Source organism: Electrona antarctica (assembly GCF_951216825.1).
Source record: "Electrona antarctica genome assembly, chromosome: 15".
In the NCBI taxonomy this organism is placed as follows: Eukaryota; Metazoa; Chordata; class Actinopteri; order Myctophiformes; family Myctophidae; genus Electrona; species Electrona antarctica.
The window spans coordinates 12,402,555-12,423,649 of NC_136796.1; the positions used below are offsets into that span (position 1 = coordinate 12,402,555).

The 21,095-nt window shown below is 44.5% G+C and overlaps 1 protein-coding gene across 1 annotated transcript in view; it reads left to right on the forward strand.

Annotated features, from left to right (window-relative positions):
- Window positions 1-19,899, forward strand: part of nedd9 (neural precursor cell expressed, developmentally down-regulated 9) — a 31,484-nt gene extending 11,585 nt beyond the window's left edge. Inside the window, exons 2-7 of the mRNA XM_079522496.1 lie at window positions 1,903-2,328; window positions 10,750-10,848; window positions 13,321-13,467; window positions 16,327-17,508; window positions 17,811-17,900; window positions 18,894-19,899. Coding sequence (XP_079378622.1) covers window positions 1,903-2,328; window positions 10,750-10,848; window positions 13,321-13,467; window positions 16,327-17,508; window positions 17,811-17,900; window positions 18,894-19,457 — 2,508 coding nt within the window. The 3' untranslated portion in view covers window positions 19,458-19,899. The remainder of the gene's footprint in view (window positions 1-1,902; window positions 2,329-10,749; window positions 10,849-13,320; window positions 13,468-16,326; window positions 17,509-17,810; window positions 17,901-18,893) is intronic.
- The last annotated feature ends 1,196 nt before the right edge of the window (window positions 19,900-21,095 follow it).

Genomic DNA, 21,095 nt, shown 5'->3' on the forward strand with positions numbered 1-21,095 from the left:
TTTGTTTCAGTACAATGAATGACATGTTCTATCTCAGATCTATCATTTTGTTATTTTGTTATTGTATGCTCAGAGAGGCTTGGACCATGTGGTTTTGGGGGATTCAGACACGTGGGCGTTTTTAAGGTGTCTCACTATCATATCATCTTTTATTTTCACAAAACTTCACTGGGCTTATAGCTGACTCAAATAGAGGTGTTTTCTTTTTGTGTGTGCCAGTATGTCATAAGACAGCGGGTTTTGTTGTTTTGGCAGTTGATTATAGTTTCTATAATTAGTGGAGACATGGGAGTAGGCAAAGAACTACGATACAGTATGTCTTTATTTTTTGTTTTGTTTATAGGAGTGGTCTTGAACTACTTTCTTTGAGTGTGTAGCATTTGGAAGTTAATCTTGTCAAGAGTCATGTGATGCAACATGAAACCAAAAAAGAAGTGGCAAAGCATTACAGTTTGAAGCTACTTTAAGTCTGGATAATCAACTTGACTGTGTTTCACTCTTATTTCTCAAGGTTAATTTTACAGTTTTACAGTTAACTGTTGACGGGGCATGAGAATTCATCTTTGCAGTAATCCTCATTTCGTTTCATTTTAGATAATTTCCCAACGAGGTCAACTTATTGTATAAAAGAAGGGTTTCAGGATCCACTCCCATGGGTCAGGTTCATGAACTTCAAGTGTGTTACAGGCCTATAGATGAGCTAGCTGGTACCGACCGAGGTGATTGTGGAGGGTAACTGTGCATTGGGTGTTGCTGTATAATGGTCATGACGGCATGCTGAGACAATGAACAGGGAGAACAGACTCCCAGCAAGAGATAACAATGTTACCGGTGGAGAATGGTTCACATGGGAATGAATTTTCTGAATCAGACTGTGGAGGAAAAGGGAAGGCTGACTGTTCGTGGAGGGTTCAGCTCAACAGCAGCCCCAAAGTAGTCTTCCTGATTCCCACAGTACAGGAGAGAGTCTGCCGATAACATGCGGACTGGAGAGAGATGTGATTGTATTTGGCCATACCCTGTCCTGGGGAGATATTTGTAAAATTGCTCCAAATATCTGTTGTGTGTCTTGGGTATCCAATGTTATCATCTTTGTTTATTTGATATGTGCGACTTTGTCCGGGTACAGGCTTTAGATTACACATACTACAGACTGTTATTAGACCGACAACCTATCTCAAACCCTAACCGCAAGCATGGGAGCAGCGCATGTCCGACCGTTGTTTGTTTGTTTGATGTGTGTAATCTGCGTGTGCATCCCACTTTATCCCAGTGAAGTTCACTGTTTATGAATACAAAAATGTGTCAGATGTGCATAGCTCCTCCAGTTTGATGACTTGTCATGATGATAAAAAAATCCCATTCCACTATTTCAGTGGCAGTGTATTTTATTTTTTGTACTGTATTTACAATGGCCAACAGATGAGTGCTTTTAGCAAGGTAATTGTTGGTAAGTGGCTCTCAGACACAATGGTGACTTCCCTTTGGGCTTTGCTATCTCCAGATCTGTGGCTTTGAGTCATTACACCAAACCATTTACTAGCCTGTTAGGTAACTGTGCCCTGCAGCACCGCATGGCCTGAGAAAATCCTATCATGTTCAAATCACTTTGAAAGACATCTGGTGGGTTGCTGAAGGGGTAATGCAATTTTGAATGCTAATTACAAGTGCACCAAGTAGTTTCTCATTGTATTCACCAGAGCGGCATAATTGGCCGTATTCACATGGCGGCCATTTTTCTCTTACTTCATAGACGGGACGGGGGGGTTGGGGTCGGAAACGGAGTTGGGTTTCCCCATAATATGCCTTAGGTGAGGGTGCTAGTTTTTGATTTGTCATAAACGTTCTTGTATGACTACATGCTCATGCTTATGTTTGTCCGTCTGTTCTCCCTCTGCTCAGAACCTGATGGCCAAGGCACTGTACGACAATGTGCCCGAGTCCCCCGAGGAGCTGGCTTTCCGGAAGGGGGACATCCTGACCGTCATCGAGCAGAACACGGGCGGACTGGAGGGCTGGTGGCTCTGTTCTCTGCACGGGCGCCAGGGAATTGCCCCCGGAAACCGCTTGAAGCTGCTCATCGGGCCGATGTTCGAGGCCCAGTCCCCGGCCGCCTCCTCCGCTGCCGCCGCTGCTGCTCCGTCCCCAGGTCAGAGTGCTGCCTACCAGCAGAAGGCAGGCTCAGCTCAGAGTCTGTACCAGGTGCCCCCATCCTTCCAGAGCCCGCAGCAGCAAGATCAGCAGAGCATTTACCAGGTGCCCCCTAGCCAGGATGTGTACCAAGTACCCCAGAGGAGCAACTTCGCTGCTGATCACGCACCCAGCAAGGTGAGAGATACATTGTACACAGATAGACTAGAGAATAGACAACAACTCAAAGTGATATAGAGTCCAGTGAAGTCAGTGGTTCCCAATCAGTGGGCCCATTTGTTTAATTTGTGTTCATTTCATAAATTAATGCCAAAAATCTAAGAAATTCCATGAATTAAAAAACAAATGTCTAAGTATTGAAAATAGCCGATTTACAAGCACAACACGACGCATCGCATCTGAGCTTGTAGATCTGCTATTCTCCTTACATTTCATTTCTCTTTGACTTTTGGGTCTTGATCTAAAAGGTTTGGGAACCACTGGACTTTAGAGTAGACAGTAAAACACGCAAATTACATTTGTACACTTTCTGAGTTACAAATGGCATAATTAACACTGAGGATTTGTTTGTGTACTGTAGGACAGCTTACAGATGTACTGTATCGATGTTGTCACATTTTGCAGCTTTATTGTTTTCAGTAGTATACTACACTGTTCACCTTACCGCCACCACTGTAGGCAGTGTATGTGACTGGGCTATTTTGTATTCACAGCCTATTTTTTTTACCCACACTGTTGAGGAAGCTTGAAGTACAAGTATTTCACTGCCTGCGATGAGCTGTATTGTATGTGTATTTGACAAGTCTACTCAACACTCTTGAACCTTGAAGATGGAAATGGACAGAGCGGTATGGTAGCGAAGAAGAGAGAGGGAGAAAGACGGTATGGTGAGAGAAATTAAATGCTATAGAGCAGGGGGAGAAAAGGGGAAATGTATCCTGTCCCGGAGGAAATAAATGTATTTCTGACGTAGGTGAAAATGTAGATTATTCGTTTGAAACCCGACCACCAGGCACCAGCACCGACTGCATGGTATATAGACAGATTGTTTTGATGAGGGAGAATTGAAAATTATGCGTGGATGCATGCATGCATTTGTGCATGCATGTGTAGACTAGACGTGATGGGACTTAAACAAAGCATTCTTCTAGTGAATGATGCCATTGCATCAGTCTTGTTGTGAAGATAGAATCACACGGCCAGAGGGATTGTGGGTCTGCAATGTTGAACTGTGGACAGGGTGTGCCTGTGCTGTGGCACTCACCACAGAACAGGGTAGTGTTTTATGCACGGCTCCCATTTGGAGCTGCTGGCAAGCTCTGTGTTGCAGAGCCAGTTTGAGCCACGGTGAACATGGGGAAAACTCATGGAAAAGCAAACAACACAATGCTGTTTTTTTAGCATTTTGGTGGAGTCCAAATGCCTGAATGTAGGTTGCCCTGTACTCAAATGCTATACACGGGTCGCTGGCAAGCCCATTGCAAACCCATGGCTTGGTCAATTACAGTATATGGCTATTTACAGTAGCAGCTTGTCCATCATGTACTATATTTGTAGCTGGAGCTGGACATTATGTCAATGAAGGCATACATCTAAGTCTGTCTGTCACTGAGAATATGGCCTGCAATAGCAGAGAAAAATAAGCACACCATTTTCCAGAGACTTTCCCATCACTTTTCATCGACCGGCAGAGAAATCATTTGGACATATGGTTACTTGGCAGTTGGCACCGGTGGGTTCAAACCTTGGACGCATGAGAAAAATGAATCCAATGCTCTTATTCATTCACCCGATTAACTAGCTGTACTGTAGCACCTCACACCAGACCATATCTGCAAGACACAGGGATGGTAATTATATCCTGGAAAAGCTTTTTATATCCTGGGCCTGGGGTGTTTTTTTTTTCTTCTTACAGAATGGCATTAGTTGTCATAGAAATGAGCTAAGGTGACTGGTTGGTGGGTAAATAGGGAGCAGGCGCCAGGAGCTTAAGGGACTGTGATTCACAGTACAAGAACGGTTGTGATAAGCTAGACAAACCCATGAGCTGGGGGGGAACAGGAGACCTGTCATTCACTTGTACCCCCAAATGCACATGCATGTCGCACGCACACATGCACGCACACACAGGAGAAGGGTTCAACCAACACCTCTCCTTTGCACAAGTTGCACATACATAGGGCTTAACAACGCAGTGGTATTGAAAGCGCTCCGGGTGATAACATGGAAAATTAAATACTGTTCTTATGTAAATTCTTCTTGTGCTTGCAGTCTGTAATCATGTTGTTTGAGAGATTATATTAAATCTAGGATAGTTAGCCAACCCTCCAATCTGTGGTTGTCAAAAGTGGTGCAGATTCCAGTTTCTGGCTATTGGGGGGAACAAGTAAAGTGTGTTTGTGTGTGCGCGCGTGCATGACGGGGCACATGCAATTCGCACATATGTATGTGTCTGTGCATGTTATGACAGCCCACGTTTTATACACATTTATGTGTTTGCGTGCGTGCGTGCGTGCATGCATGCATACATTGCATACATCATGGAGAATGTTCTGATTTGTGACTCAGTAGTTCTCCAATGCACCACATGGATGGATGGTGTGCTTGATGACAGGCTCTGCACATTGACGCATGTTAAATGGTCTGTTCAGGTGTCCTGTGGAGTGGTAATAGCTGGTGCAGCTTAGGGAAAGGAATGGCGTTTCCTCCTTGTCCACATTCATTGCATGCTGCAGACGCATGCTTGTCTCCTAAATAATTATGGAGACTTAAATCTAATTATCCTCTCATATTAGTTATGCCTGATTTATAGTTGTTTGCACATTGTGTTGCATGCTAGAAATGGCCAGTCTACAAACTCACAAGTGCCGCGATGTGACTCGTTTTGAGCTATTTCTGACGTGCAACACTGGCACGCATCCCCTCTCACTGATTTTTACGCTTTATGTCCTCCACTGTGCATTCTTGCATGTACACATCCTCCACTTTGTGCAGTCAGGTTGGCATTCCAACTCTGCCGTGCAAATCCCGGCGACTTGGTTATTTTCTATTCATGTGGCATAGCTATAGGGCTTTGGTTCAGTGAAGGCAAACTGAGGTTAGGCTCTTTCCGCTCCTCCGGCTGTTTGGTTTGATGCAGCAGCCTGAGCCTTGTCCTTGTGTGACCCTTTAGATGAGCGAGCTAAAAGAGAGCCTCACAGCTGGCCCCATTCAGGGCCCCCGAAGCAAGGTCAAAGAGTGCGGCACCCAATGCCTCATGGGGCTCCAGACTCCACAAAGAGTCTCCTGTCATGGAGGCCAGGAGACGCCTTGTACCACCATGATCACCCTGTTGTTAGAAGTCCATTTGTCATCTGAGTGCCCTTGATTTTTTTTCCCCCCCTCACAGCCCCAAAAGGTACATCAGTTTGTCTCACACTCCTCCGCATAGCGGTGCCTCTGGATTTCCCCACCCTCTGAGTCAGGCGATGAGGTCATGGTGCTTAAAGATGGGGCGGGGTCAGGGTTCAAAGGCCTCTGTCAAGCCTCTTATCTACTCCTACCAGACAGCCTTTTTATTTCTCACTTCCTGGCTCCTTCTATGGGCACTTCCTCCATGCGTTTCATACATCCAAGCATTCCTCCTCATTGGCCTGCCCACCGTAAAGATATGTAGGGCAATCACAGAGGGACAAATAAACTCCCACAAGAAACGGCCAGGCGTTTTATTGACTACACTGAGGGTGCGGCGTCTACCTTGATAAGCTTCTGCCTCTGGGAAGTTACCAGGTTAAACTTATGTAATTAATGGCTTGTTTGTTTGGTTCAGGAACCACATTTATTTTCACCCTAATCATGTGCAGAACGATCTCAGCACCAGATAAATTAATTATCCCTTCCTGGAGCAAGCCGACTTCTTCAGACACTTGTCTGCTCTCCATTGTCACAGTTGTGATGAATCACCGGTCTGTGAGATTTGACCACGGGGCCAAGGTCATAAATCCATTGTACTATCAAAAGCATTCTGCTCTGCCATTTGCACACTGGGAGAAACTCCCCGCCTGCCTGCGTGGTTCAGAGCTGCAGCTATGAAGGAATACCAGAGAGGTTGAGGGAGGAGAGAGGGCAGGAAATGCTTTGCTGAAAGGTAACAATTTCCCCTATTAAGATCAATGCGGGCAGGGGTCTCCTAGACATTTTTCATCTCCTGTCTCCAATTTTTGTTACTTTTCAGTTCACAATTCAGATTATCATTTCTCTATAATAAATTGTTTTTAGGGGGGGGAAAGGGGGTGGGTGGGGGGGGGGGGGGGGAAGAAGAAGATAAAAAGAAAAAGAAAAACGATTATTACTATATCAATGATCACATTAAAACAGTCTGGTCCTGGGATTAAAGCGAGAATGAATGATGGATCCTTATTACTGCTAGAATCCGTATGTCCTTCCTCTGTGCCTAAGCCAAAATAGCTGATCTACAAGCTCGCAACACGTAATGCACTGAGTGAGCATGTAGATCTGCTATTTTTGGCATGTGACTTATGTTGGAGCTTAAATTAGCCCCCCCCCCACACACACTCTCTGTTTGGGTTTGGCCACTTGCTTGCATCATGGAGACCGAGGCCTCATAGGATTCGAAACTTAATTACCTGCATTAATTAGTTTGGCACGTTAATAGGCCAGCGCCGCTCCAAGCGGTGGAAAATAATCAATGCGGCTCTGAGGAGCACCCCAGTGAAATGGTTCAGGCATGAGAGAAAATAGCCTGGAACACTGCAAGCTACATCACTCCTACCATGATTCAGCAGTGCAGGTGTTCCTGAAAGAAAAGGTTATTATTGAACAGAACGGAGCACTGAAGAGTGACTGTCTAAGTGTCTATGTGATAGATTGTTTGGATAGTATAGTTTCAGTATAACCGGTACATCCCCCAGCACATACACACAAAAAATTATAAAAGTGACAATAATAATAAACTAAATCGACACAGAGTATAACACAATAAACGACAAAACAAAAACAAACATTCCACTTTAACTGTAGCCTGGGTGTGTCTTGACTGGACCTCCCTGCTGCACTGCTTTAAGTGACCCATGGCCACTTGATGCTAAAACAACAGCTCTGTGCTGACGGAGGCAAATGGCAGAACGGCGATGGAGGAAGGTAACGAGAAACGGGTGATTTGTACTTTGTCAGCACCTGCAGGATGGATGGATATGGAAACGGTGGCGATGGCAGTGCAAGAAGATAGACGAGGTGAATGGATAGATGAATGCAGTCTGCATTCAATAGGGCTCAGTTGACACCTTGCCAGCAATGTCGTTGTTGCTGTGTTCTTTTTGCAACCTGAACTTTGGTGCGATGGGCTTGTTGACTTGTATGTCAGTGGGTCATTCGATGAGACGGAAGCACACTTCATAGTTCCAATGAAAAGGTGTGAAGTGATCATATCCTGTTGATTCTTGCTTAAACACACACACACACACACACACACGTCGCTCTCATCACCATTACCTTTCAGGTCATTGAAAAACTGTGTTCCAATGAATCCAATGTGGTTCTTTTATTTTGTCACAAACTCAACTTAAACACACATGTAATTCTTGTCATTGGTTAAATATAAGAGACTTTCAACCTGCCGTCCCTATTTTGGGCATGTCATTATAGGCGAAAAACATGAACAAAAAACATGAAATATGCAGATACAAGGTTTCTGCCAGAATATATACTTGCATAACATAGGATATAAAGCCTGTGAGGTCACTATTTGTCTTTAAACGATATGCACTCTATACACTGAAAACTCCCTTCTGCCCAAACCTGAGCCCACCGGGATGCTAAGCAAACATTGTTTTGCTGAAAGAGCTATGAATCATTCAACCTGGTATAGTAACAGGAGTCTTAACAATGCTCCTTTCGGACTCCTCATGGCCAAACGTGGGATCTGATCCTTGGTTAGTCACTCCCATCATCCCCTTCTGACTCCTGCGTGATGGAATGCTAAGAGCCTGTCTGTCACCTGAGTGGGAACAAGTGTTTGCTCAGTCCCTCGGCCCTTTATGATGACATCACCGCTTTTTCTCTTTGATCGACCTTCCCCGAGCGTCTGTAAAAGAACCGACCCCAGCGGGCCCGGTAAATATTTACCCAGCGGCAATTATAGGAGCGCCAAGTGGCCCTGACGCACGGCTCTGCTGGGTAAACAGAGGGCAGAGATGTGAAATAAATGAGCAGTGCGTGTCTGGCAGTGGCCTAGAGAGGAGCCACTGATGGCAAGAGGATGACATGTACATGTGGTGTTTCCTTTAAAGAAATCACACCTGTGTGAAGTGAGGGGCGCTCTTATCATTATACACCATCATACATCATCTCATGAACAACTGTGTGTGATTCATACGTTGGCCGATTTGCTCGTCTACATATGACGTAAATCTTCCCTTCATTGTCAATAGCATTTAATGTTTGTGTTGCCACAAATTTACGTCATATTTGAGGCACATATGACCTAATTTCTCCTTTCATTGTCAATTGCAAATATGAGATGTGTGGGGACCAAAGCTGTATATAGATCTCCTTTTGTGCACGCATGAGTGTGTTCCCAGATCTTTTTAATCTGCACAGTAAAAATCCTTAATTAAACACTCAAGATTTTTCATTTTAAGTCCAATGCACAGCCACGGCAGTAGTGCTAGGGTGACCTTTTTCTATCTCTGGGCCTTTTCTTTGTTGCTTTGAAAAAAGGCTTCTTCCATGGCTGGTGTGTCTGGTTACGTGTTCTGTGATCTGTGCGTGCGTGCGTGCGTGCGTGCGTGCGTGCGTGCGTGCGTGCGTGCGTGCGTGCGTGCGTGCGTGCGTGCGTGCCAAACACACGTGAGAAGAGGAGAAAGGAACTACAGTAAACTGGCTGCTTTATTTCAAGCTCCTGGCTTGACGCATTTAAAGCCTATAGTGAATGTATCAACGCTGACCCCAGCGGGCTCAGAGGGATGATGTATGTACAGACAGGAATGCCAACAATGAACACCTCAACTCACCGAGGTGATGTTCCCATTAGCCTTATGAGAACCATATGGACTACCGGCGGTCCGACTCTCCACAATAATAACTCCACTCAGATGAATGGCATTCCTCTCCATGCTAGGACACTCATATCCTCATTTTCCATTCCTCTCACTTACCTCTCTTAACTCTCTCCATAAATCTTTTGCCACCCCCCCCCCCCCCCCCCACCCCCCCTTACCAGCCCACGCCACCCCTCTCTCCCCTGTCTCTACAAAGGCATTAATCTCATTCGGAGCTGGTCAGCCTCGTGCCAGGGTTGCACCTCCTATCATTTGACTCCGAGGAGGTATTAGGATATTAGGTCAGCTATACAGGGACTCAGAAGGGTTAGTGAAACTTAAGTCTCCTGCCTCCCTGCAGTCTCAGTCTCTCTTTCTCCCGCTCTCTCTTTCACCCCCCCCCCCCCCCCCCCCCCCCCCCCCTCCCTCTCTCTCTCTGCCAGGAAGCTCTGCATAATATGTTTCCCATTTTCAAGCCCTGCTTATGAACCCTGCTACTTCCACTGTGGTGTTAGTGGAGTTTGGGGCAGAAGTGGAAGACTGGGGTTGTTGGGGGAGGGGGGGTCACTGGTGTGCTCAGTGAAGAGCATTCCGGACATTCCTCTGTCTGTCTGACGCTGTAAGGAGGTCTACATGGTCCTATGTGTGTTTTTATTCCTTTGGGGAAAGGGGGGTGGGGGGGGGGGGGAGTTGGAAATACTGAGATCATAAGATTAGGTGGGAATGATAAACACTGACGGGACAGAGAGAGGGAAAATGTGACGAGAATAAACAATTCACAGCCGAAGCTGTTGTTCCAACTTAAAAATAAAAATGTACGACGTAGCTGAAGGCTAAGCCATCTAGAGCAGGGTCTGTTCCCTCAAAAAAAAGTAGAACAATACACTATGTATATTATTGTATTACATATGTATAAAGGCAAATGTTGTAAATAATGAATTATTATAAAACAATATGAATTCATGGGCTCTGGTTCGAATGCAATTTAAGCAAGTTAGAAATGTAAGATTGTGACTTGTGATTTGGTTTCCTGTGTCAGCATCACAGTTCATCACAGCTCTGGAGGTACCATATCCATGTAGTTCCTTGTATTTAGTTTAGCATTTCAGCATCAACAAGTTCTCTTATGTCATTCCCTGTATTGGCCTGCTCCTGGCCTCTGATTATCACACGGTTTGGAGGGTATTCCACAAAAAGGCTGAAACATGGCACTGTGACTGCAGGGACAATGTGCAACTGCCTCTGTTGTCAGAACTGATTTAACTGATTTAACTCCGATGTAATTACATACCGTTGCCTGGTCGCTTGAGGACAACGAATGGGAAGCAGCTACACACTGCTGGGTATGCCAGGCAAGAGGCACACAGGTTTTTTCTTTTCTTTTCTTTTTTTTTTAGACTTGAGGAAAATGGTTAGACTTGGTGATGTTGAGCGTTAGACTTGTGAATGTCTTCAGAACTGTCGTGCAGCAGCTGCCATCTTAAACGGCAGTCCTCATCATTATTAAGTCTCTGCTGTCTCTGTGTGTCTCTCTCTCTTGCGCCCTGCTGTGGATGGACAGGTGGTGACCCCAACCAGAGTGGGCCAGTCCTACACCTACAGCCCAGGCCAGCACGACCAACAGGACCTCTATGATGTCCCTCCTATTAGATCGCAGGGGGTAGGTGTTTCATGATTCAGCCTGTCCCACCGACATTTCACTGATCTGTAAACTTGCATACAACACTTTGTCATACAATGTCACTCATCGTATAGTCATCATATAGGGTATTGGTGCCAATTGGGTGCCAATTTTGTACAATTACAGAGAACCATAAACATATTGGGCCCTATTAAGCAAGTGGAATCTAATTACATATAATTTTACAGTTTTTAAGACGTGGGGGCGGGTGCAATGTCATATTACAATTATGGGCCAGGTAAGAAGCGCTTTCGACACCCCGTGGTGTGAGCAAAACGGCCTTGAATTAGTCATGGGAGTGTTTAAGGGAGTTTTGAGGCTTACCCAATGAACATGTCCGTACTATTCTCTTTACGACACCAGCTGATGATGCGCCCTTTTCGGCAAGTGGTATTACATTTCTGCAGACTGGCACCATAGACATGACATGACTTTGTCACATTTGGGTTAATTATTCATATTGCACTGCATGCTGTCACCTTTATGCCTCAAAAGAACAGATCCACAAGCTATCACAGCCATGATGTGCATAGCTTGTAGGCCTATGTCTCTATTTTGTTAAGTAACTTGCCGTGTTCATTGGAAAGTCATTACAGCGGCGCAGCCATATGCTAAGGGAGGGAGATATACGCACATCATCACTTCATTTGTTTCTGTTCTAAGCATGAAAAACAGCTGTAAAAATCTTTATTCTAGTTCATTTGATTCATAAATGAATAACTAAGCCTTTGAAATGGCACCTACCTATACCTTTCAGATCGGAATGGAACTGCGAGTAGATACGCAGCATTGGCTGGCAAATTGGCAATCCATGCGTAATGTTCCCAGAATCGTCTAACCCCCGAACATACAAGTTCGTTTGATATTGTTTAATTCGATAAAAAATAGAACCATATACCATACAGCGAATGAAAGCAAGATTCCTAAGGAATGTGGGGATTTTTACATTTTAAAAAACGGCTGAGAAATGAGAGAACCATGAGTTCTCAAATATTATAAGAATAATATGAAAGACAAACGGGCTGTGAAGAGCTCAGCTCACCATCCCGACAAGGAGGAAATATAGCCTATAGTGCATGCACGTATATGCACTGACTGTTGCACACACGCTCTTTATTTGTTTCTATTGAAAAACACCAGTAAAATAACGTTTATTTTATTTTATTTCATTCGAGTCACGACGAAGGAATGAGTTGAAATGCCCTACGTGCGCCATGCGTATTGCTGCGGCCCCAATGTTATGGTCTTCGCTCGTAGCATTTTATTGAAGAAGAATTGAGTCGGGTGTGATACAGCGTATGAAAGCAAACTTCCCAGTGATTATGGAGATGTTTTAATTTTTAAAAAAGGTTTAGAAATGAGCGATATATGACCCTTAATAATCTCAACGAGAAAGCCAGAAAGCTCGCTGTTGCCATGTCTCATAGAAACAAGTAAATAGGTCTATAAACATACTCCCAAAAGAATCGCATATAACAGGGGTCTACAACCTATTTTAAATGAAGTGCCATGTTTTTATTTTCTAGATAGTGAGTCTGCCATATCAAGATTCCTTTTAATGACACCACATTAAAATTTCCAGCATATTTTGATTGTCCACAAATATAAAGTTCTTCCTTCTTTTTACATATTTTCTTGCACATTGTTATAATGATCATTATAAATATATATCCCCCTGCAGTCAGAGTTCATTGTTTTAATGAATGAATGTGATGCATTGTGAGCTGGTAGATCTGCTATTTTCAAAAAAAAAGTGACAATAAGAATATTTTTGAAAAATGTTATTGAAACATTTAAAAACACAAATCTGTCATGGGGGTCACTGGCTTAGTTGGGCAAATGCATTCATCTGGGGGTCCTTGACATGGGAATGTCGCTGTGTGAGGATCACTGGTTTAAACAACATTAGGAGAAAAGCCCAAATAAGCACTTTAGAAACAAGAAAAGCAACCACAACTACCAATATTTACAAGCAACTTTGCAGAAAAAGAAGCCGCTTATAAAATAAACAGCAAACAGACATGGCAACACTCCAGCAGCACTCCAGAGCCGCTCAAGTGTCAAATCAAACAGTGCTTTTTGCTTTTAAGACGTGGTCAGACCCAGGCGGAATCGGTATGCGCTGAGTGTTTTTAGGTCAAGGGGCTTAATAGCAAATTAGCGCAAAGCGAAAATAATTAACATATGGACACTCCCCCAATGCTAAATTATGCAGGAACGTGGTATTCCATATGAGTGAGCGCTCACCACGGCTTCCATAATACGAAAAGGCGCAGAGCGAGGGCGAAATCTGTATTACCGCATGGGTTTTTCGTCTTGCTTAATAGGGCTCATTGTGTCTTACTTGTTCAGTATACATCCATGTTTCCAGTGTTTTTTATTCTCTCTCCTCTCTCTCTCTCTCTCTCTCTCTCTCTCTCTCTCTCTCTCTCTCTTTTTTTCATTTTCCAGGTGTATGATATTCCACCTGGTAAAATGATGGGATCACCTTACCCTGGTCAACATGGGAGTTCCCGGAGTCAAGGAGTCTATGACATACCCCCGTCCCAAATGGACCCCAGGACACAAGGGGTTTATGACATACCCCCCTCTACAGAAGTAAGAGAACTGTTCCACAAAACGACTAAGGCTGCCACCCAATACCCAAAAAAAATCCCAGTGGTAGGCACATATGTCCGGACAAAAGTTAGCATGTGTTTATTGATACAGTTCTTCTTAACTCATTGGCCACGTTTACATGAGGTCTTTCAACCCCTCTTAATTCCGAATAGAAGTTAAATCCTATTGAATGTTGTCATGTAAACACCTACAAAAACTTAAATCCGAATGAAAATGCTCGATGCGATTTAAAAACCATTCCAATGTCACTGGCCGGATTATTCCGATGTTCAATGCGATTGAAAGAAAATTGGACTCATGTATACACTGCTTCGGATGTAAATTCATTCTGGTCTTTCTGAGCATGCTCATTTCCAAGGCGCTCCAACTCCAAGGCGCTCATATCCAAGGCGTGCCGAGGAGTTTGCACATAGAGCGCGTTATTTCGTGCATTTTGCAGATCCGAAATCCACAAAAAAAAACGTGGAGCAGCAGCAGTGATGATGATCCCCCTGATCTGTGAGTGTTCAAAGATACAACCGTCCCGAGTTGATGATCACTGATAATTTTCAAACATGTTTGATATAGGTTATATAGCCAGCCTATATGTATCTGGATTGCTTAATGCTATACTGTAGGCTACCGTAGGCTACCGAGGGGGGACTCACAGAAAGACGGAGGAGAGAGAGGACGAAATACCGCTGTTCAGTAATCTCTCACACACACACACACACACACACACACACACACACACACAGTCCCAAGAATACGCTATTATCGCTATAATGTCCTTTTGTACTTTTACAGGCTATAACTTGCCTATTCCAAGTTGCAACCAAAACGTCATGAAACATAACGGCTTTGCAGTTTAATTGCATTGATGAGCAGCTGCAATCAATCTAGTATTAAACATCCAATTTATTCTCTGGTAGCCTACTTTGCCCGGAATATATTATGCCATAATGATGCGGCGATGGTGTATCGTGCAGATATATATGCTATGCATAATATGCTATGCATAATATGCTTTATGCGATGTACAAGACCACAGATGGGACACGTTGTCAGCCTGTAGATCAGCGCTTACTTACACAATGTACGTGCATTGTGCAAAGACGAATCACAAATAAACCCAATAGCCTTGTGAGGCGCACAGCGAAAAGTTGATAAATGCGATGCCCCCCCGTTTACTGCTCCGTGTGTGTGGTTGCAACCGTGTGTGTGTGTGTTCAACAGTCTCTCTCTCTCTCTCTCTCTCTCTCTCTCTCTCTCTCTCTCTCTCTCTCTCTCTCTCGCCCTGGCCGTGCTGTAGATAATAAAAACGAGATGATCACCTTCCCAGCGGAGAAGGGGAGCCGCAGATTGTAAACAATCATTCGGATTTCCCATGTAAACTCGCAGGAAAAAAAATTACTTCCGAAGTATTTTATTCGGAATGATCAGCCTGCATGTAACTGCGGCCATTGACTGCCAGATTTGTTTCTTGCTGCGTTTAGCCTCTGCCAGGCTTTTTCGTTATATCTTACCTTTTCAAGACATCTTGTGTTTATCATTTTTTATTATTTATTTTTAAATTTCTCCCCCGGTCAATCAGCGACAGTGTGCTGTGGGCAAAAACATAATTATTCCATTTGGAGCTTGGGTTCTGCGACTCCAGTGTTTTTACACAAGATGGTATGAACCCCCACCCCACACACACAGTGAGTGCCTCTGGGAAAAACTCGTCCAAAGTCATCCATTGAATGAGTTAATTGGCTGTAATAAACGAATAATATGTCCAATGATCATATTTAGGACATTCTTGTGGCTACTCTAAATGAAAGCCTTGCCTGCCAGTAGTGTTCAACCAGAACTCAAGAGAGCCGAGTACGGTTCCCTGCCTCTGAACCGAGAGCAATCCAACAAAGGAAAGTCAAGGACGTAAATGGTCGCTCTCCAACCAAACCTCTAGGATCTAGGATTTCACCAGACTTCCAGACACAGCCAGGCTTCGGGCCATCAGTTTGTTTGTAATAACCTGAAATATGCTGGGACCTGTTATTTGCGTAGTTCCTAATTACAGTCTGGGCATGCCTGTCATGCTGTAAAGAGTGGATTTCAAGACTGATGGAAATCACTTGCAGTCCACCATTTTATTTATCCCACTGGACTTCTGTGCTCTGTGCCATGTACGTCATAACACATATTCAGCATAGTCAAGACCTCACAGTTAGTACATGGTGCTTGTGTGCCATATGCTGACTAACACTGAATTTAAAGGAAGGAATCGGGGGCTTTTGAGGTTTGCAAATATGGTATCTACTTGACACCAGGCAGGCCTTTCACTTCCTCTGTTTTCAAGTGCAACTGACAGTAGCACTTGGCTTTCAAACTGTGGACTGTTGCCCATAAGTGGGTCACAGCAGGGGGCCAGGTGTTTATTTTGGATGGCAAAAATAACTCACTTTTTACTGCAGAGACTTTGTCAGTAAAATATGTGTGGTCTTCACATAACCTTTTTTTAATTATTATTATTTGATGAAGACTATATTTGTGACTGTTTTCATGCAAATGGAAAAAGCGGCACTCCAAAATAAAAGATGCAAGACTGGCTCAGATGCAATTTCTCATGTTTATTTGCGAACGCTGATGCGTTTCGGCAGAGCCTTCTTCAGAGCAGACAGTCTGCTCTGAAGAAGGCTCTGCCGCTTTTTCCATTTAGTTGGTTTATGAGTTATTTTCAAAGCTGAGCACCCACTGCCTCAACCAAGGGCAGTTTCCAGAGGAAGCTCACCTGTTTTTCTTTCTTTATATGTTTTCATGCACTGCATAATATATGTTTTCATGTACTGCATAAACCTAACGTTTCTCGTTCAACAGGTGTACTCGGTGCCGCCCTGTCGAAGCAACCCCGCTCTCCAGGAGGGAAACTACGACTTCCCCCAGCCTCACAAACCAGAGGGCATCTATGACGTCCCCCCGCCTACCCTCGCCAAGACCACCCAGAGCCCCGAGTCAAACTATGACTTCCCCCCAAGCTCAGAACTCTCTGCCCATCATCATCACCACCACCCTGCCGCTAATGACAATGAAGGCATTTACGATGTGCCACCTCCCACCCTTCTCTCAGCCGCGGGATCGCAAAGAGATCTATACGATATCCCCCGGGGCATGCAGCACACGCAACACAGATCGTCCCCTGTGGACAGAGATCGAGGCAAGGGAATGTACGAGATCCCTTCGCAGGACGCCCGGGCGATAGCAGACGCGACGGACGGCGTCAACCGTCTGTCTATCTCCAGCACGGGAAGCACCCGCAGTAGCATGTCGACCTCCTCCTCTTCTACGGGCTCCAGCGCAGAGGGACGGCTGGCCCTGGACCTAGATTCGGCTGTCCAGAGGCTGCACCGGTTGCAGCAGGCGATGGAGGCCTCGGTGGGAGCCCTCCAGACCATGGTCGCGTCCCCCCACTGGAGGACATTTCCCTTCATGGAGCGACATGCCAACGATGTGCGCACAGTGCTGGACAGGGTCCGCGCTGCCCTGGGGGACTTCCTCGTGTTTGGCAGAGGGGCCGCGGCAAATGCCACGGCTCTGTCGGACCCCAGCCTGCACAGTAAGCTCAGAAGGCAGCTGGGGCGGCTCGAGGACTCCCAGCTGATCCTGCTTCAGACGTACCAGGCCCTGGAGAACTGTGGCTGGGCCCTCAACGCCCTGGCCTCCTGTGGGTCCACCAAACACCACGCTAAGAGTGACGATCTGGACCGCTTTGTTATGGTTTCCAGAACCGTGCCCGACGACTCCAAGCAGCTGGCCTCCACTGTGGGCAGTAATGCCGAACTGCTATTCAGAAGGGTACCTATGGATGGGTCCTTCTCCAGGGGAGGCACACCTGACGGTAGCATGATCCACACGCTCACATCCCCTTCCTCAGACAATGACAACTATGGGAGCCAGACCAAGCCCTTCCCTGTGTCTTCCAGCCAAGACAAAGACAATATGAATAACAGTGAAAAGTGTGTTAAAAGCTGGATGGAGGACTACGACTATGTGCATTTGCAGGTATGGAAGAATTACTATTCAATATCGGTCTGAGCCACCTCTGCAAAATCCTTTCCAATCCTAAAATGTCCCTTGATAGCCTGAATTAAACCATTTCATTCATATGCCTGTTCCTGTTCTATAAATACTGGCCTGGTGTTTATCTTTGACTCTGTAAAAATAGTAACCATGGTCCTACAATGGCTTGGCGGAGTAGAGGGGATTATATAATAGGTTGAGCAAGGGTTTGTTTGAGCTTGCTCGCATGGATGCGATACAATGTTGTTTGAGTGCCATTTTAACCTATTTTTATGCCTTCACAGGGCAAAGAAGATTTTGAGCGTCAGCAGAAGGAACTTTTGGAGAAAGAGAACATTATCAAGCAAAGCAAAGTTCAGCTGGGCCAGGAACAAGTAAGGGTTTCTCTTTCCTTTCTCTGATTTAGACTTCTAGGCTATAATATAGATCATAGATTATGGGCTCCATTTTCGTCACCGCTAAAACCCTTATCCCTAAACTTCTTTGCCTTTTTTTTTTTTTTTTTTTTACTATTTTGAAAAACATTTTTGAATAGTTCAACTAGCCGATCTACATGAGCTTGTAGACTGGCCATTTTAACTATTAAGAAAATGTTTTGCAAAATAGTAAAAAAGGCAAAGAAGTTTAGGTATAAGGGGTTTAGCGGTGACGAAAATGGAGCCCTATGTGTCCTAGGATTTGTGCTCTGTATATCATTTTCCATTAGCCAAAGTAAGAAATATGAATGTATACAATTCACAAAATAAATCTGGGTAATGGACTCGGAAGAAACTAAACTCAGAGAATACAGGCTTTGAGGAATCAACTACCTAGCCTTCTCTTCCACAAGCACATAGGGCAGATGGCATCTCATGGCAATACACATAGTGGAATATGGGAATCAGGAGATTAACCTTTTCACATATTTCCTTTTGATGGGCAGAAATGGCATTTGTTTATCCCTTCCACTTATACCATACAGTACTTCATAGACCGGAGTCCCCTACAGAGTCTATACCCCCCCCCCCCCTTTTTTTTCCCCCTTTACACAAAATCTCTTCAGTGAAAATGGCAGATCTACAAGCTCACAATTATGTTTCAAAGCGATGTGTTGTGAGCTTGTAGATGTACTCTTGTGGCCAAATGTCTCCTATTTCACTGAATGTTTGCCTATTATGACGTGCCCAAAATAAGGATTCTGTGGTTCAAGTTTGTTAATCTCAGTCACTGAGACTGACTGGTTGCCCTCCAAGTTATACTTAACTATACATTATGCAGCAGGGTTAAATGGTAAATGGTAAATGGTGCATTTATATAGCGCCTTTATCCAAGGCTAAAGGTTAAAATGAAGTATGTGAACAGAAGTTTAATTCTTTGTCTCTTCACAGATCAACCAGTTCAAACAGCTGGAGCAGGAGGTGACCAAACCAGTGGAGAATGACATCTCACAGTGGATCTCCCACAACAATTCGGCTGAACCCTCTTCCACGCCCTCTGACTCTTCTTCCTCACCGCCGCCCTCCCTGGGAGTCAGTGGGACCCACTTGTGTGCGCGGGACCGTCAGCTGCTGAGCTTCTACTCCGAGCAGTGCGAGCAGCACTTTGTCACGCTCCTCAACGCCGTGGACGCATTCTTCAGCTGCGTTGGCGCTGGGCAGCCTCCTCGCATCTTTGTGGCTCACAGCAAGTTTGTCATTCTCAGTGCGCATAAACTGGTCTTCATCGGTGACACTCTGTCCAGGCAAGCGACTGCTCCCGAGGTAGCCAACCGGGTGATGAACTCCAGCAATGTTCTCTGTGATTTATTAAAGACTGTGGTCGGCGCAACCAAGACGGCCGCCTTGAACTACCCCAACACAGCTGCCGTCCAAGACATGGTGGACCGAGTCACCGATCTCTCACACCATTCACAGCAGTTCAAAGAACAACTACTGCAAATGGCCGGTTTGTGATCTCTGTTCTAGTGACTCACCCATTGGGGCTCGGTTATTTCACCAGGACTCCAGTGTGAACATTTAACTATATATTGCTCTTCATTAATTGTGAGTGTTTTCGATGTTGTAAATAGTTTTGTTCTTTCTGTTCTGTAAATATATGCTCTATTTTTGTGTAGATTGTTTTCTATGATTATGGTCTGAATATATATATATAGATACAGCATTGGCGTCTCTATAGAGTGACTTGGACATATTTTCATAACATTCCTGTTGCATATTAATAAGCACCTTATGAGATGTCCTGTTTTTCATTTTCACCCATAGAATGTTGTTGATGTCCCTACTGCTGGATATGACAGTAGATCAATGTGTAAATCATTTGATGTCAGTCCCAACTACTTGTTTTAGGGGGGGGAGTTCCCACCAAGGACAAAGTAAAGTATTGTTCTTAATGATATGACTGTGTCGTTTGATCTCTCTTATGTGACTGTTACAGTGCACAAGACAGCATTCTCAATCTGAATCTACTATAGAAAATGTGCAACAGGTAACATCAGTGTATCTTTTTTGCTAAAGGTGATTCATGTGTATTACATGCACATTAAATGCAGTGTGTTTTTGCACCAAAGTTGATGCCATTTTGGATGGATGGTACATCCGTACATCCGTACAGGACCACTTCACCACTTTTAAACTTCTTAATCTTCATATATATATATACAAATGTTTTCTACTTGGTCTGTGTCTCAGGAGGGCTGTGGGCAGTTCAGAAACCCGTCCACCAGTGACAATATCGTTGGGCAAGATTTTGCCATATTTCTTTATTTTTTTTAAATTATTGTGATGGCTTCCATTTTTGCATTGCAACTTTTCAGGAATAGAAAGCCTGCAGTTTCTATTAGCTTGGATTCTCCATCAATGATGTCACTGGTGGACGGGTTTCTGAACTGCCTACAGCCCTCCCATGAGAGACAGACCGAGTTGAAAAACAAAATGGTGCTATTTTATCATGACCATTAGTGAGGATAATTATATGAACATAGGGTAGGTTGGAAAGCAATCTGAGAATCCCATCGGCAAATAACGGAAAAACTGCGACCCCCGTTTAGTGGTGAAGTGGTCCTTTTAAGTAAAATTTAACTTGGACCAGAACTAAGACCGAAATCTCTGGAAATTAAGATGAATTACAGAATGAACAGTGGTTACTTTTGCAACTGACCAGACCTGATGTAACTGCCTATTGTGCTATCAAGCTGTGGTGTGTGTGTGCCAACACACAGAAAGCTGCTTTAGATGTCAGAGGAATGGGTACAGTATGTCCTTGGAATTGTCAAGTAGACCCCTGGATGGATGGATGGATGGATGGATACTAGGCACACAAAGTACATTTATCGATATCATTTCAAAATTTTCAATTTCAGGTCAGGTCAGGTCATGCCTGACGATTGTTAGGTGAACCTCATCAGAGAGGGGCAGATTAAAGACGAGGCTAATAGGATTTTTCTGACAGAATGGGGTTTGTGGAAAGGTGCCAAAGTACAACCCTTCACTGGGCCACTGGAACATCTGATATGAAAACAGATCACTTTGTTGTCTCCACCAGGCCGAAGGCATGGGGAGAGAGTATGTTTTGCACTCCGTCCGTGTGTCCGT